We start from the raw sequence: 17,350 nt of genomic DNA, 5'->3' as shown, positions 1-17,350 counted from the left end.
GCAGTCAGTTTTGTGGAGAAATCTGTGAATTCTTCCCTTATATTTGCTTCATGACATACTGCTGGCCATCTCCTGTTGACTTCCTGACGTATTTTTTTTGTATTTCCTTGGTATGTCATAACCTCCAGGTGTGTGTTAAATCTCTGGGTCAGCTGTCTTCAACACATGCATTCTTTGCATTTCTCTGCGGCAGCCTTCTCCTATCTTCCAGAGTGCACTTTTGTTACCACAAAGGAAAGCTATCAAAATGAGACAGGATCAGGCATGGCCCCTCGTTTTTTTTGTGGTAAGACTTTGCAATATGTAAACAATATTTGTGGACAATAAAATGGATAGGCACATAGCAGGCTGAGGTGGACAGAACACAGTACAGAATCTGCATTTGATCGGCTTTATTACCTCCGCCAAGGCCAAGGGGTTATGTTTTCAATGGCGTTGGTTTGTCTGTATGTCTGAGAGATACGTGTGTGGATGTGTGGCGAGACATCGAGGTGCGGCGGTAGCTGCTTGCTGTCCGCGGTGAGAAAGAGAAAAGCGGTAGATGACGGGATGAGAGACAACATAGTGTAACGTTATACAGACATAACAAGGCTGCTGAATGAGAGAGACATCCGCCGATACGTTACACGGAAACGCACCGTGTTAATAATAAGCCGACCACCTCACGGTACCGCCAGCTGTGAGCTGTGATCTGTTTTTAAAGTCACGCACCTTGGCGGAGTTCTGCGCTCTACGAGTGCCATTCTAGTTTGAACTGATACCAAGCCATTCAAACATGCACAGATCTGGCCCAAGACGGGTCCAGTATTACAGTACTAGTGATGTGAATCATCATGTGATCCCTCAATTTTATTATTCAAATGTACATATAAACCCAGTAATAGAGGAAGCTTCAAGTCCACACACCAGTATTTGTCCCCTACATTTTGGCTGCTTTCCTTCAGGACAGTAAATTGAGCAATTCCACAAAGTTACAAAGAGGATTTGTCTGCAAGATGACCACGATGTGTTCACTTTAGGCAAATTCAACAAAGCTCCATTCTGTCCTGCAATTCAGTAATCTGCCAACATTTGACTGGAAGGATCTGGAATGTCTCCTGAATCAGATGAGTTTTGTACAGACAGACGAATCACATGTTGTTACGGCTGCCAAGAAAGAGGCAAATAAAAACAATATGTCCTCTACGGCAATGAGTAAACATGCATCTTTGTCCAGAAGAACACAAGGCACATTACTGACTGACCGGTAAGAGTTTGATTTCTGCAGCAATAACAAGTTTGACCTATACCATAAAAAGACGGAAAGATAGGTCATTACTTTATCTGTTTCTAGCTGTGTCTTTGAAGTCCTTTTAAACATAATACACATCTAGTGTGTATTATGTGTGACATGTCCCAGATTTAACTTGATGTTGGACACTGACTGAGATATAACACTGGACTACTAACTCCTAAACTACTAAATGGCTCCCGTGGCCACGTGTAAAGCAGCGCCACAACAAAATCAGTTCAATTATTCCATCCCATTGTTACTCTGTTTTGTCAGCACCACTTGTTTATAAGGAAGGAGTGGAGGAGGGATCTGTTGTAACACTAGGACCGCCAGGCTCTTTATTTTCTACAAATCCCACGCCAACGCCCTATTGAAATTGCTTCGTTTATTATTATTATTTACGCAAATGAATCGCATTTTTTGAGGGGCTTAAGGTGCTCAGAAACTGATCATAGTATCAGGACCGGTGAAACATTTAGATATTTTCTGGGTCTCTTGCTCGAATGTGACAAAATGGCTCGATAGCGCCCCCTAAAAAATGCTAAAATTGAGCCCGTCATTGTGGTTTCACTTAAAAGTATGAAATTTGGTAGGTATATGTAACATGTTGAGACGTAAAAAAAAGCCTCTTGGAGGTATACCGTAAACCCAACAGGAAGTCGGACATTTTGAATTGAATATGTTATTTTAGGGCTTTCTTTTGCCATTTCCAGGCACTATACTTTATCTAACTACTCCTACAGATTTAACCTGATTGACTTTGGTCAGTACAGTCTTAAGACCTTTGTGATGAAAAGTTGTTCAAAGCTTCCATTTTTATGTTGCCGTGGTGTGGCGGCGAATAAGCGCCTTTCGCCAAAAAAACAGGAAGTGGCTGTAACTTTGTCAAACATTAACCAACCTGCTCCACATTTCTCACGCTGGATAAAAGTCCCTCCATTACGACATCCACATGCAAATTTTGTCTCGCAGTTATAGCGCCACCTAGTGGTAACAGGAAGTCAGCGTTATGTGACAAACATTATCCGATTCACATGAAATTTACATTGTGTGGTCTACACTTTATAATGAGCAACATAATGCATGTTCAGCATGTGTTCTCTAGCGCCACATAGTGGACACAGGAAGTGGTGAAAAAAATTGCAATACGTCATTTCCTGTGCCACTCAATCCACACAGGAAATAACACAAAAAACATTAACAAAGACAAATAAACAAAAAGTCACAGCAGTGCATAGTTTCCAGACAGTTTCAAATCATTCAGGATTATGAGTTCCCAAAAAACTCCATATAGGGGCTCCACAAGCGAGCAAAGGTTTTGTCTTTCCTTTTTACAATATAAGTCAGTCTCTCCAAAGCTAGACAGGCTGCCAGTTCTTTTATCTACATTCCAATAGAAGGTATATCCAAATTCTTCCACATTAGTGCAATTATCCTCCTGGCTTGTAAAAGTCCAAATTCAATGAGCAGTGACCGCTGCAGAGCTGCACTAAAGTCTTCAGGGTATATTCCCAGTACACAAAACTTGGCTCGAAAGGAATTTCCTTTCCAATTAAAAGGCTCATACATTCAACCACACTCTTCCAGCATCCTTGTAGCTTTGTATACTCCCATAAACAATGAATTAATGTGCATTTTTCCTCTATGCACTTTACACAGAATCTGGAACGTTAGGGAACATTTGACTTACTCTGCTAGGTTTAAAATGAGTTTGCATTAACCATTTGTATTGTAATAACCAGACTGGGTCTGGGCCTTAAAACAAGCTGCTTCCCAATCAGCTTCATGAATATCAACCTTCATATCAATTCTTCATGCCTCTCTAGCTTTTTGGAAGATGATAATTTTGAATAAGTTCACAATAAGTAATAAACAAAAAGTAATTGACCTTTAACATAACTGAATGTATGACAGCACGCCACCTTCTCTACACCTTTGTTAAACCACATCTTAAATCCACCATCTGCTCTACTGGGTATAAAACAACTGTTACCCCAAATAGGGGAGAACTGTGACAGCGTTGATGTGCAGAGTACCACACTGAGATCGTGTTTCTAAGGATTCTTTGTCTGTTTGACAAGCTCTTTGACCTTAGCTGAATATAAGTAAAGCTTAAGAGAAAGTTCTGATGTGAATATCTGCTCTATAGTCATCCAACCTCCTCTTTCATACGGTAAATATAATAGCCTTAGTTGAAGTCTAGACTTTTTATGATTCCACATGAATTTCTTCAATAAATCATCAATGTTATCAATCAACATTTTTTTGTATAGCCCTTTACGACAACCAAAAGGTACCCAAAGTGCTTTACAGTAACATCAAGAAATAACAGGAATAAAAACATATCATAAAATCGGAAAAAGGTATATAAAAAGCATAGGGGAAATGTCACAGCGCTACTAGGTATTAAAAGCTAAACTAAATAAAAAGTCTTGAGCTTAGATTTAAAAAAAGTACTCGGTCAGTGATAGTGCGTATATCAGGGGGTAACTTGTTCCATAGTTTAGGAGCAGCGACAGCAAAAGCACGATCACCCCACAGCTTATACCTTGACCCCGGGACTTCTAAAAAAAGTTGACCAGATGACCGCAAAGGCCTGTTATGCTCGCGGAGAGTCAAAATCTCGGACAAATAAGGTGGGATGAGGCCGTTAATGGCTTTAAGAACAAACATCGAGAGCTTAAAATCGATTCTAAAGCCAACTGGAAGCCAACGGAGTGAGTAAAGTACGGGGGTAACGTGTAGTTAAAAAGCGAGCAGCAGCATTTTGCACAAGTTGGAGGGGCGCGAGGGAAGTCTGGTTGAGACCAACATACAGTGCATTTAAATAATCAAGTCTTGAGCTAACAAAGGCATGCCGACTGAGGAAGGGCTTTACTTTAGCCAGAAGACGAAGCTGGATGTTATGAAAAAAAAGTGTTAGGTAGTGGAAGTGGAAGGGATTTGGTAACACCAACATTTTTATTTTATTTATGTGACCAATCATAGATATAGGCATTTGGGTCCATCAGTTTAACATCTCCATCAATTTTTCTACCGAGGTGTCATAATTAATCAAAATCATTTGTTCCACCCTAGGGCTAATTTGAACCCCTAGATATGTAAAACCTTCCTTAGTGGCTGCGAATGGTGTATCTATAATGTTCTGTAAACTTTTATCTTTGTTCGAAAACATTCGTCGACGTCATACAAAGGGTTAGGGTTAGGGTTAGGGTTTTGGTACAAAAGTTGGATCCATCTCAGAAATTTGACACTAATCCCAAATCTCGAAAGCAAATTAAAAAGATAGTCCCGCTCTATCCTATAAAAAGCATGGCGCGCATGTCAAAATAACACCGCTGCTAGAGTTATGTTTTTCATACAATATGTTCAAGACGGGCCTAATTTTATGAAATCTGTGTCTCTTTTTTTGACAAAGCCATTTTGAGCATTACAAACAAGATGTGGAAGGTACTTCTCCAGTCTTTTGGCCTTACTGAGTATTTCAGTGTCACATCCCATCAGACTAATGGGTCTGAAAGAAGAGCACTCAGTTGGGGGATCGCATGGCTTAAGGATTGAGGTTATCATTGCACGTCTCAATGATGGTGGAAGTATTCCCTCTGCACAAGATTCCTTAAACATGGCCAGAAGAGGGGCCAGGAGATTTTCCCTCAATCTTTCAACAGGAAAGCCATCCGGCCCAGGTGTTTTTCCAACTCTGCATACTCTGAACGGCCTCCGATAACTCCTCTATCGGTAGACGACAGTCACGTACCTGTTTTCCACCTCATGACAAGGTCTGAAATCGCAACTGATCCAACAATGAATTTTGACTCTCCCAAGTCATCTGAGCATCCTGATGCATGGACATAATAAAGACATAATAATCTTTTATTAATCACCAATGGGTCCAAGGACAGGTCACTTGTAAGTATCGCAATGCTATTAATTGCCTGTACCGTTACTGTTGTTTCTTAAGTCGCCATGCCAGCAGTTTACCACATTTTCTCCTTGATCATAGTACGATTGTTAAAGCCACATTAAACTTTTAGCAACTTTGTCTATCTATTGATAACCTAATGTATTTAGCTCTCATAATTTGTAAATCCTTTACTTTCAACAAATTCTAATCATTATACAAGTCTTGTTCCAACAACCTTATTTGATTTTTCCAATGTTTGGGATTGTTTAGCTTTAAAATTCATGTAACTAATATTATTTTCCCCCTAATGTACGCCTTGAATGCCTACCATCTGACACAGACATTAGACTGATCAAGGTTTATTTCAAAAAATTTAAATATCATCATTCAGCAAATTTGATAAACTCTGAGTCTTGCAAGAACTCAACTGGGAATCTCCATCCCCTGGAGCTGTGGATAAATGTATCTACATGCAAACTTAATGACACAGCTGCACGATCACTTATCACAACACTATTGTACCAACACTTTCATTTTTGTCAATAGTCCAGAGGAGACCAAATAATAATCAATACGTGAGTGAGTTACTTATGTGCTTGAATAACGGAAGTACTGAATTGTATCTGGGTGCAGTTCCCTCTACAATTCAACCAAAGTTAAATCTTTGCAGGACTGGCTCGATGCTTTCTTTCTCTGCACGTGAGTATGGTCGACATTAGTAGAGCGATCCTTAGTGGGCACCAAAGTGCAGTTAAAATCTCCACCAATAATGTACACACCCTGCAGAGTAGACGGAGTAATCAACATTTGGGCTGTAGACGCAAACTAGGTTCAGTTTGAGCGTGGATATACAGTATTACCCTGGACAATGATATACCTTCCACATTGATCATGAATGACATTAGCAATTTGGAACGACACAGATTTATTTATCAGTACAAGTATACCCCTAATTATTGTATGGTGCATATAAGACCTGATCTGGCCATCTTTACGTCCAACAAGGCCAAAGGCCTTGGAAGGAGGTTATGTTTTCACCGACGTTGGTTAATTTGTTGGTTTGTCCGTTTGGAGGATTACTCCAAAAGCCCGCGATGGATTTGAATGAAATTTTTTGGAGGGGTGGGGTGTGACACAATGAACAATCCCTTAGATTTTGTGGCGATCCGGATCATGATCCGGCTTCGGGAATTTTTTTTAATAACTCCGCTCAGCCTGTGCATTACCACCACAGGCATTAAGACATGTGCAGTGTAACTGATGACGTGTCCATGACGCGTCACCCTGCCTCTTTCCTTCTGCCAGCAGAGAGAGGGACAGAGAGAGAGCGGGGGGTGGAGAACACCTGTAGATTCGTCGTTTTTCACATGAAATTCTGTGAAATTACAGTTGAGTTTGACCAAAGCACACACGGTGATTGTTGGAAAGAGTAACGACGACGGTTTAGGTGAGTTTTGCTTTGTTTCTGTCCAGATTGAATGAAGTTTTTTAACGATGCTCCGCTACGTACAGTTGATCTCAACATAAACAAAATTACACGCGGATGATGGCGCAAGCTGGACGGAGAGGGGGGGCAATCATACTCGGGCAGCTTGGCGGAGGTCTGCGCTCTCCGGTTGCCATTCTAGTTTTGTAATCTATCCGTTTCTGCAGCATTTAAATGCATCTCTTGCAAGAAAATTATTTTGGACTTAAAATCGTTTTTTATTTTAACACCCTAATATTCCAGCTACTAATCTTTATTCGAGACATGTTTGTGTTTTAATCTTGAAAAGAGATGTAGTCCTACCTCGTCTAGTTGGAGAAAAACAACTAAATAAACAAAAACACTGCTGTCATGTTAACATAAAGCAGAACAAAATAACAGAAACTATGAACGTAGAATGTTCTGCCATACATCTCCCCCACCCCTGCTATAAACCTGGCCACTATCCCCCAGGTTCCCAAAATACCCCAAAATAACTGGTGACACTGATCCACATTAGCATAAGGAGCAGCTAATCTAAGTGAACCTAACCCCTAACAGTTTCACCGACTGTGCACAGTACAGCCTGTATATTATGTATTTTCCCTGGCTATTCATAAGGAATAGGCGATAAAATAACTATATTGAGTCTGCTTTCTTTTTTTTTACCAGTTTTTATAAAAATTCACTCAAATGAAAATATATCCTAGCCCTCCCTTCCAAATATCCATGTCATTTTGTAAAATACATTTTAAAAAGAAATTTGCTGGAAGGAGGTGACTAATTTTCTCTTAATCATAACGTCAATATCAAAATCAGGATGTGGGGAAAGGAAAAAAAAAACACTGCAGCAAGACAAGTCCCATTTCACACTCACTATGCATTACTGGTCATTAACACAAGATACGTTTTACATTCTTTTAAAGTTACACCGAGTCATTCACGACACTCACATCGCCAGTCCTGTTAGTCCATCCTCGCTACTGGTGGTCAGTCATAGAAGGAAAACAGAATTCATCCTTTGGGTTGTATTTCTGTTGGAATTCCTCTGCCTCCCGCGGTGAAGAGAAGAGGAGCGCCTTCCCTCTGTGGACCACTCTTATCAGGCAAGGGTTGATTTGGAATCCCCGGAATATTCCCATCTCAGTGAACAACTTTCTGTGTATGTTCATTGTTTCTGCTGAAAAATCCTGCACAAAATTGAGTTTTGCTCCATCGTGCAGGATATTCTTCTGTGATGAGAGGTAGTTGGTCTATCTTGGAATCTCCAGAAGCGAATGAGAACCGCTCTGTGTTGGTTTCGGTGGTGCCAAAGTGCAATGGACCCTTACCAACACCGGTGGAGGATGATCAGGGCTGAGCTCTTACCTCTTCGGCAACATGTCCCGAACAAAATCCCGCAGTAGTTGAGTACCCTCAGCATCTTCTCGGAGACCAAACACACACAGATTTTTCCACCCTGCTTTGATTTTCTAAATTGTCGGTCTTCATCTCCAAGTGCGTTAGCCACTCTGCAGTTGAAGCTGATTCAGCCTGTGATCTCTCTAGTTCATCTCATACCGCAGCAACCCGGCCCTCCGTTTCTTTGATGCGTTTAGCATGCGCCGACACATTCTGTTTAGATTCAGACAGCTTGCCTTCTATGGGACTCCAGACTAACTTTTTACAGTGGTTGCACTGGTGTGCAGCAACTTTTTCATTTAGGTGCACCAGCACATAATTTAGGTGCACCCAACAATTTTCACCGCGCCTTTTAGCGCTGCAATAAATTAACATTTTAAGTGTTTTGTCAGTTCCCATAGACCATCACTGGGGATGTCACCATACCAGACATTTAATAGTCAATATCAACACCAGTGAAATTCCACGATTCTCAATATCAATTTGATACCACAGTAAAAAAAACAAAAGTAAAACAATTAATCCCATGTACTTCAACATCCACTCCTCTTGTTACCGTTTGCATACTTGTTTTTGTTATGAAGTTAAACGGGTCATAATTCCCTCTCTATTATCTATTTTATATTGTTGTGAAAACATCTCCTTCAAAACAACTGGATTTATTCAACTTTCTCGCCAAAAACTACATTTTACAAGATTACATTTGAACACATCACGATATAATTTACCTTCGCCTAACACTCATCATTACTGAATAGAGCCTGAACGCATCATAATGTAAAAGAATGGCACTTCATGTTAACTAGCTCTCGTCCTGCCGATTTCAGCACTGATTTTGTTGTTTGCAATGTAGCGTTATCAGGTAAAAAAAAATCGGGTGTGTCCCTTGGACGCGTCAATAGGGAGTTTACTGAGTCCCAAACAGTCTACCTGAGAGATGCGCTCAGAGCAGAGAAGAAATTAGCTGTAAAGTTGTCTTTGTTATTAAATGTACAATGTCTCACACACACACGTTTTGCCCTCCCCACTTCCATCAGGATTAGGCATCTCACCACAGACCAGGGAGACTGCTGGGTTCGCAGTTACCTTCGCCAATAATGTTGGGTTTGGGCTGGGCCGTTCAGGGACGGGAACAGGTGTAACGGGCAATTACAATCAAAAGTTCTCTACATTTTGAATTACCAGTAGGGATGCACCGATACCGATACCAGAATCTGCAGCATGACGTTAACCTCTCGTCACCATCTTTCGGGTCCTATCGCACACGCTCACGCTCTACCTCCCGACGGTGCGGGTGAGACGGGCCGGTGGTGCGCCCGACCCCACGGGGCTGGGTTCCCACCGTTAGACTCCTTGGTCCGTGTTTCAAGACGGGTCGGGTAGGTTGCAGACATTGCCGCAGACCCCTGACGTCTTTTACGTGGGCCGAGCCCCGCTCTGGTGGTACGAGCCCCGCCCTGGTGGTACGACGCGGCTGGGGCGCACTAAGGGCAGTCTGCCCTGGTCGACAGTCGCACCGGGAGCAGGAGGCCCCGTCCCTCCCCCGCGGGGAGAGAGGGCGCAGCGAGGGCGCAGCGAGGGCGCAGCGAGGGCGCAGCGAGGGCGCAGCGAGGACTTTGGCTACGGCCCCGGGCCTTTCCAAGCCGACCTAGAGCCGGTCGCGGCGTACCGCCTCGTATGCAGGACTCCCCAGCCTGCCGGGTGTCGCTCACACCCTCCAGCTGGCTGTTAACGAGGGTCTTTTGGCACAGAGAAGTACTCGTATCGGTACTCGGTATTGGCGAGTACCCAAATGTAAGTACTTGTACTTGTACTTGGTCTGAAAAAAAGTGGTATCGGTGCATCCCTAATTACCGGTATGTTTTAAGCCCTGAAATCACGAGTGACACTATGAAATACAACATATGAAGTTTACAATTACGCATGTGCCGGATTTCACTTTGTATTTTTTTAACTATACACAACAAGGAGCCAAAATGTACAACATTTACTAAATATGTTTTGAAATACAACTAAAACGGGCCACAACTCTTTTGTGTTGAAAGGAGTTTACTGCACACTTACGCTTGATGCACCGCTGCGATCCCTGAGCTGTACTCCATCCATGACAGCACTGCCCTCCACAGATGTTCACCCTGCAAACAGAAAACAAAACAGTTGAGCTGTATTTGGAGATTCCCCATTAGATGACTGACAGTTATCTCTTTTACTAAAATGTCAACATCAATCCTTTTTACACCTGACTGGACAAATGCATCACTTGCTGTCATTGGCCTTTACTTTTTTAAGCTGGAGCCGGTTTCTAAATACATCTGAGATCCCATTTCATTTGAGGTCCGTAACACCTAGTTAAAATCGTTGTCCGCAAAGTTCTGGGGGTTTGAGACAAGTCATGTCATCATATAAATTTTCCATCATTGTTATCTGATATTTGGCACATATCTGCCGGGCTCCACTGATTCTCACCGGATGTTTTCCAGACTTGAGTGCCGTCCCAAACACAGAGCTCATGAGATGCGGTTTGGCTTTGTGATACTAAATATGACTGGGAAGGCTGGAATTTTCTACGATACTGAAGTTGCTAGGGTGTACCGTTTATTGTGGTAGGTCTGTAAAGCCTCGCAATGCCAGCATGAATCTCACAAGCTTAGTTTTACTACAAAACTTTGGTTTGGAAAAAGGGAGTCCACAGAGAGTTGATTTGAGTCAGGCTGTTGGAAGCTGAACCAACCTGGGAACTCATGACTCACATCATCATCAAAGACATTGGCTCAGATGATGAGGTGAGTCACCGCCTCTTGGATCTTTTGAAGAGTTTAAGATAAGGGTGCTCCGATCAGGATTTGTGGGGCCAATCACTGTTCGCTGGAAGCCGAATTGGCCGACGGGGTCTATTTGAAGCCATTTCTCAACGCTGGTCAACAAGCGATTCTGCTCCTCTGTTTATATTTACACATATATCTTGGTGATATACCCCATTTCAAATGTATTTTTGTATTCATTTCATTACATACATTAGGCCTACATACAACATATATTTCCAGTTTGTAACATAATGTATATTTGGTAAATAAAAACTTTTTATGTAGCTATTGATACAAATCAAATTATACACAAATATAATATTGCATATATGCTACAATAAAACTGATTGGTTGGCTTACAGATTAAATTGGATAATGACAAGGATTTCAGGATTTCAGCGCTTTTTTCCTAGCTACATGTTTACACAGAGACTCTGCTACACAGGTGTTTATGGTCCATATCTCTCATAGACCGGACAAGCTCAGAATATTCACCATCCTCAATTGGCTCGATGGTCGTACACACACACACACACACCATCTCCTCCGATGTCTTCTCTCTTTTCTGTGTTGCAGTGTTTTTTTATTAAAAGTAGCTGTTGTTCAACATTTATCAGCTCCAACTCCAACATGATCCGCTCACTTTCAGTCGCCATCGTCTGAAGCAATGTTACCGGAAGAAACTCAACACCGTGGCATAAAAGACAAACTGGAAATGTATGTTGTATGTAGGCCTAATGTATGTAATGAAATGAATACAAAGATACAATTGAAATGGGGTACATCACCAACATATATGTATAAACATAAATAGAGGAGCAGAATCGCTTGTTGACCAGCGTGGAGAAATGGCTTCAAATAGACCCCGTCATCGGATCGGCCATGACTTCTCCTTGATGCATGTTGTGTGTAAACCACTGTTTTCATGAACTTTGTCTTGAATAAATTACAGGCAAGAAATGGGCCACTCATAAATGCAGTCCTGTTTCACAAAGAGGCCCTGTTCAGACCTGGCATTAACATGCGTCCTTAGTGATCCGATCACAAGTGGACAGCTCTAAGTACAGGTGTGAACGCACTCAAGACGCATTGAGGACGCATTGACATTCAATCTTTTTCAGACCACATTCAGAGGTGGTCTGGGCCACATTGTTTTAGCAGTGTGTAGTGAATGTGTCCTGGGCCACATTAAGGACCGCCTACTGACTCTCTGTCTCTGTGCTCCTCAGGTGAACAGACAGGTAGCCACGAGCGCTCGTCTACCTCGCAGCATGGAAACAAACTCTGTGCTCTCTTGTATTCTGTCGGTACAACTGTATTTTATTAAAATATACCTTATCTATAGGCTACATATCTACAGACTATCAGACTAGGCACGGGAGGTATAATAACCTTTTATTTTGACGTTGATAAAAATTAACCCAAATTCAAGGGGGCAGCAATTCACAGCTTAACTGTGTTCACCAGTCACACATTGAAACACTCTGGTGGGCCACAAACTGAGCAGCTGAGGTCAAGCTGCCTGGTGGCCTCTTGTTATTCTATCGGTTGTTTTCCCGTCTCTTATTCTGACTAAAACTCTTTCCATGTACAGCCTACTGCAACGGGGGTTTAAAACGTTTTACAAAGCACAGTGAAGTCAACAGCTTCAGCCGCTTATCAGCGACTTACACAAGGTAGTAGGCCCTAGTGGAGGTTAGATTGGAACACTAATGCCGGTGTGATCTCATCGCCTTAGAATGGATATATATATATATATATATATACACACACACACACACATATCTTTTCACATATTTGTGTACATAATAGTCCTGTCTATTCTTAACTTTTATTTGTTGGACTTAGTTCGCCCTATTCTTAGCCGTTATGCCCATTTCAAAACAATCAAATTCCTTGTATTTGTACACATTACATTACCTTAGTTGATTCCATTACATTTGCACACAGATTGAATTTAAAGGCTCTGCAAACCCACGCAGGTGTTTTCACTTATTCAGGGTGATTAGACCTCTGCTCAATGAACCCATAAAGGCGAATTCATGGAAGAACAGCTTTTGAGCATGCTCGCCATTACTGTGAACGCACTGTGTTGCGACGGCTCTGCGCAGGTGTCCGTCGGAAGTTCAAATTTGTTGAACTTAAACCCAAGCTGACCTTTGTGACGGCAGCCAATCGCTGTTGACAACTGTTTGAACTGAAAGATGAATGAAAAATTTATTAATTGTGCTTCTGAATTTCCAGAGCTGTACAATAAAAAAATTGGCTTCATGTCAAGACCAGACAAAAAGATATTCCCTTGGTGAAATATCTAGTTTGAGTCTATGAAATGTCATGACATCGCACCCCCTACTGACACAAACTGATTATTTTCCAATCGGCCGACAATTGAACAAGTTGCGCTGCTTTCAAATTTCATGACATCAGCGACGCGGTAACATGAGGCGATGCTAGCAGACCAGCAAGCCTACACCAGATTTGACAATGACCGCAGAAAATAGCCAGGCCAATAAAAAGCAAAAAAATTTACTATTTTAATGAGGAATGGGTGATGTGTCTAATTTGCGGTGCGAGCGTGTCAGCTGGTAAAAGATGTAACGTTGAGCGCTACACTTTTCACGGGACTTTCCGGCTGGTAGCGGTTTACGAACGGAGAAGGTAAAGGAGCTGAAACAACACTTAAAAGACGACAGTCTCTGTTTACCAAACTGAGGAAGAAGAAGGCCAACGCTGCAGCAGAGGCTTCGTTTAAAGTGGCACACATCCTAAGGAAGCACAAAAAAAACTTCACCTATGGCGGGATTGTAATAGATGCGATGGCTGCGGTGGCTCTCAAAAGAAAAAAGTTTGGAGACGCCTGCTGTAGATGGAAAGAGGGGATTCACTGAAATGCAATTACTACTCTTTAAAGTGGCAGTAGGCAGTATATTTTTGGTATCATTGGGCAAACATTCCATAATAACCTTTCAGTATATTGTAATTCAAGTGTTCTGAGAGATAACTAGACTTCTGCACCTCGTCATGGCTCTGTTTTCAGGCTTTAATAATATCTGGCCCGTGACGGGAGACTTTGACCAATCACAGGTCATTTCAGAGAGAGAGCGTTCCTATTGGCTGTGCTCCGGTCATGTGACCGGTGTTTGGCGTTCCTTCAAGAGATTTCAACATGGCTGTTGGGTCACAAACTTTCTCCTTTTACAGCTAAACCGTGCTCTACAAGATGATTCTGAAAACATTTGAGGAGGGAAATAGGCATTACAGTAACATTATACAGTAATATTGATTCATGTTTGATCAGTGCGGCCTAGTTTGACCATTTGATTGGAGTTCACGAGTGATTGACAGCCGGCTCTCATGGACATGTGATGGACAGCGGTCCTCAGATCAGCTCTTACTGCTTGTTTTCCTCCAGTCTGTGAAATATTGCAGATGCCGTTTTGAGCACCGGAGGACACAGACGCACATGATTTTTTCAGGTTAATTTCTTTCATCTAATTGCCCCCAAAATAACATGGATGGTTCCCTAATCTATGGTCTTTGCAAAAACAATTAATGACCACTATACTTTCGTTGAATTATGGGTGTTTTATTCTAATTTACAGCATCTGTGGTCTTCTCGGGTCATTTTTGAGGACCACAGGTGTCATTATGTGCTGCCATTAAAAAAAATAAAATGAAACGGTTTCAAAACAATATTCTAACTAAACTTTTACATATACCCGTCTGTGATAATCCATCCACATTATGTTGCTCCGATAACTATAGTCAAAATAATTCAGAATGTCTGCTTTTTTAAAATAAAAAATGAGGTAGAATTACACCAAAATGAGGTTTATTAACCTTAAATTCCAAAACAAAAAAAGTGTAAAACTTGTGGTAATGAGTTGGAATGAAGTTGGCCAAAAAGGTGTAACACAGAATTGGGTGATAATTTATACTGTATGCTTTATAAACAGTTCATCTGTTTTTGAGTTAGGCATGATTGCATCATATTGCAATTAGACAATATCATCAGTATTCATTTAATCCAACAGCAAACCTAGTTGATTGAACAGGTCAGACAGTTTGACCAGCCCAGTGAGTGTGCAAACAAACTCCAATTAGTGTCACTGAAGTCAGCACTTGATCACAATGGTACACTGAGGCAGAAACCATAATCCACCAACACTGCATAATGAAATTAGACATGCTGATAAGATAAGGTTGTAAAAGTATAGCCTGCAGCCTATTATTTCAACTAGTGAAGTGTGCTTTTAAGATACTATCCTTAAAAGTTTTATGATACAAGTCAGGAAGTCATGACATGACAGGAAGTAATTAAGTCCCACTAGCAGCACACATTCCTCCCCGCTGACACTGATCCAGAGGTTCTTACCCAGACAGCTTCATGAGCTGCTCCTGCTGGCTCTGCGCCTGGACGACCGGCTGCTGCTGCTGCTGACTGAGCTGCTGGTTGCCCATCCTGCGGGTACGGACCTGGCTGCCGTAGTTGTGGGTGAGCTCCACGTTGTACGTGTGCGGCTGCCCCGCCGCACCGTGACGCGTCGAGATGGAGCTAACTCGCACCGCCGCTCCGTCCGCTGCTCCGCCGCCGGCCGACCCTAACCCCGGTCCCGGGCCGGGCTGCAGCACGTACAGCCTCCTGAAGCCGCCGCGGCTCTGCTGCTGCTGCTGCCGCGGCTCCGCTGACACACACACCGGGGAGAGGAACCAACCGAAGGAAAACAAGAGGCCCCATCTAATCCAAGCCATATTCACACCGAGAAGAAAAAAGGGGCTTTTTGGGGTAAAAAAAAATAGGTAACTTTCAGCTCCGTGAAACTCTCCTTTTTACTTGTTCCGAGTGAGGAAAACGGTTGTACTCCTGAGCATATTCCTGTAGGTAACGCTGCCGACCTCCAATAAGTTCAAGACACCCGAGAAAAAACGTTGTCTTCACTTTGAAACGTCTGGGATCATGTAGATCCTGTAGATCCTGTAGATATACTGTAGATATACCGGGCATGTACCGTAGAAGCGTTCCTCGGGGCGTATTAGAGTCTGTAGCTCCGCGGTGTGTCTCCTTCTCTGCCTGGAGGCCCTCCGAGCTGCTGCTGCTTCCTCTGGGCTGGATTTCACTCCGTCCGCAGTCACAAGTACCCGAAGAGGAGGAGGAGGAGGAGGAGGAGGAGGACTCCAGGAAAGTTTCTCTGTTGGAGGTGAACCGAGTCAGCTCAGCTCCAGCAGCCAGCCTCCTAAACGTGACGTCTGGGTGGGGGGTGGAGGGGTTCGGGCTGAGAGTTTTTTGGGGCCCAATTGTGGACCCAAAACCAAAGCCCCCGCCCACACAACCACACACACACACACACACACACACACACACGCGCTCACTGACTGACCCACCCCACACACACACTCACTCTCCAGCCACATTTCTGTAAGCTGATACCGACTTCCCGTCTGTGTAAACTGGGTTTAGGAGCAGTCATCCCTCAGCAGGTGGTAGTGATCACTACAGATATGGAAGCCCAGAGCAGCCCATGTTATCAGCCTATTTATTATCACTGATGTTAATTATTTTGCCATATACCTTAAGACATCATACACGTATCTTTTGTTCACAACTTCATTATCACAAAAATAATTAAATATCTATTTTAAAGGTTCTCTATATCAGTGGTTCTCAAACTATGGTACACGTACCACTGGTGGTACGCATGCTCTCTCTAGTGGTACGCGGAGGAATCTCTGACTATATCGAGTCCTCAGTATTGATGCTTTCCCACAGTTACAAATGCACACTGACGCATAAGCACGCTGTATCATGTTTCAGTTTGTTTGGGACCAGAGCCACGAAGGAGAGAAAAAAAAAGCGCTCAACAGCATGGCGCTACTAAACCTGAGGGGATGCATCTTATTACCTCCGCCAAGGCCGAAGGAGGTTGTGTTTTCACCGGTGTTGGTTTGTTTGTTTGTTGGTTTGTCCGTTTGTTTGGAGGATTACTCCAAAAGTCCGAGATGGATTTGAATGACATTTTTTGGAGGGGTGGGGTGTGGCACAATGAACAATTCATTAGATTTTGGTGGCGATCCGGATCATGAATATTAAATGGAGTGCCCTCCTAAACACAATATGAAAGTCATCATAACAAGACAATACGTCAACAATAAGTCAAGACAAAGCTAAGTTACTGAGCCAGCAGGCTTGTGTGGAAAAAACGGCAACAAGAGAAGATCAGTCTTTTCAGTTAAAAACCCGCAAACATTACTGGCAAAGAACTGGGATAAATGTTGGATTGGGCTTTGGGGGAGAAAACTTGAAGGATTTGACCTAAAACTATGCAATTTTACATAATTTTGGACCATTATCATTACTATAAATATCACCTTTCAGCTTAAAAACATTGCTATAGTTAAATAATTAGTTTATTATTTACACATATCACAGTCTTGATTTCATGAAGTTTTCACTGCTTATACCAAATATGTTTTAATATGTTTAAAGCTGCACTAATCAATGTTTA

At 42.4% G+C, this 17,350-nt stretch overlaps 1 protein-coding gene across 4 annotated transcripts in view; it reads right to left on the bottom strand.

The window, feature by feature from the left end:
• Window positions 1-16,099, bottom strand: part of ltbp1 (latent transforming growth factor beta binding protein 1) — a 108,562-nt gene extending 92,463 nt beyond the window's left edge. For 3 of the 4 annotated variants that reach the window (XM_074645673.1, XM_074645674.1, XM_074645676.1), the window contains exons 1-2: window positions 15,223-16,099; window positions 10,108-10,178 (exon numbers count right to left, since the gene is read on the bottom strand). In XM_074645673.1, the coding sequence (XP_074501774.1) occupies window positions 10,108-10,178; window positions 15,223-15,599 (448 nt within the window). In that variant the 5' untranslated portion in view covers window positions 15,600-16,099. The remainder of the gene's footprint in view (window positions 1-10,107; window positions 10,179-15,222) is intronic. The other variant, XM_074645675.1, reaches the window with a different exon arrangement.
• Between the last annotated feature and the right edge of the window lie 1,251 nt (window positions 16,100-17,350).

The sequence above is a fragment of the Sebastes fasciatus genome, chromosome 9 (genome assembly GCF_043250625.1).
Source record: "Sebastes fasciatus isolate fSebFas1 chromosome 9, fSebFas1.pri, whole genome shotgun sequence".
Lineage (NCBI taxonomy): Eukaryota > Metazoa > Chordata > Actinopteri > Perciformes > Sebastidae > Sebastes > Sebastes fasciatus.
The sequence above is the reverse complement of the archived record's forward strand: the minus strand, read 5'-3'. Positions and strand labels throughout refer to the sequence as shown.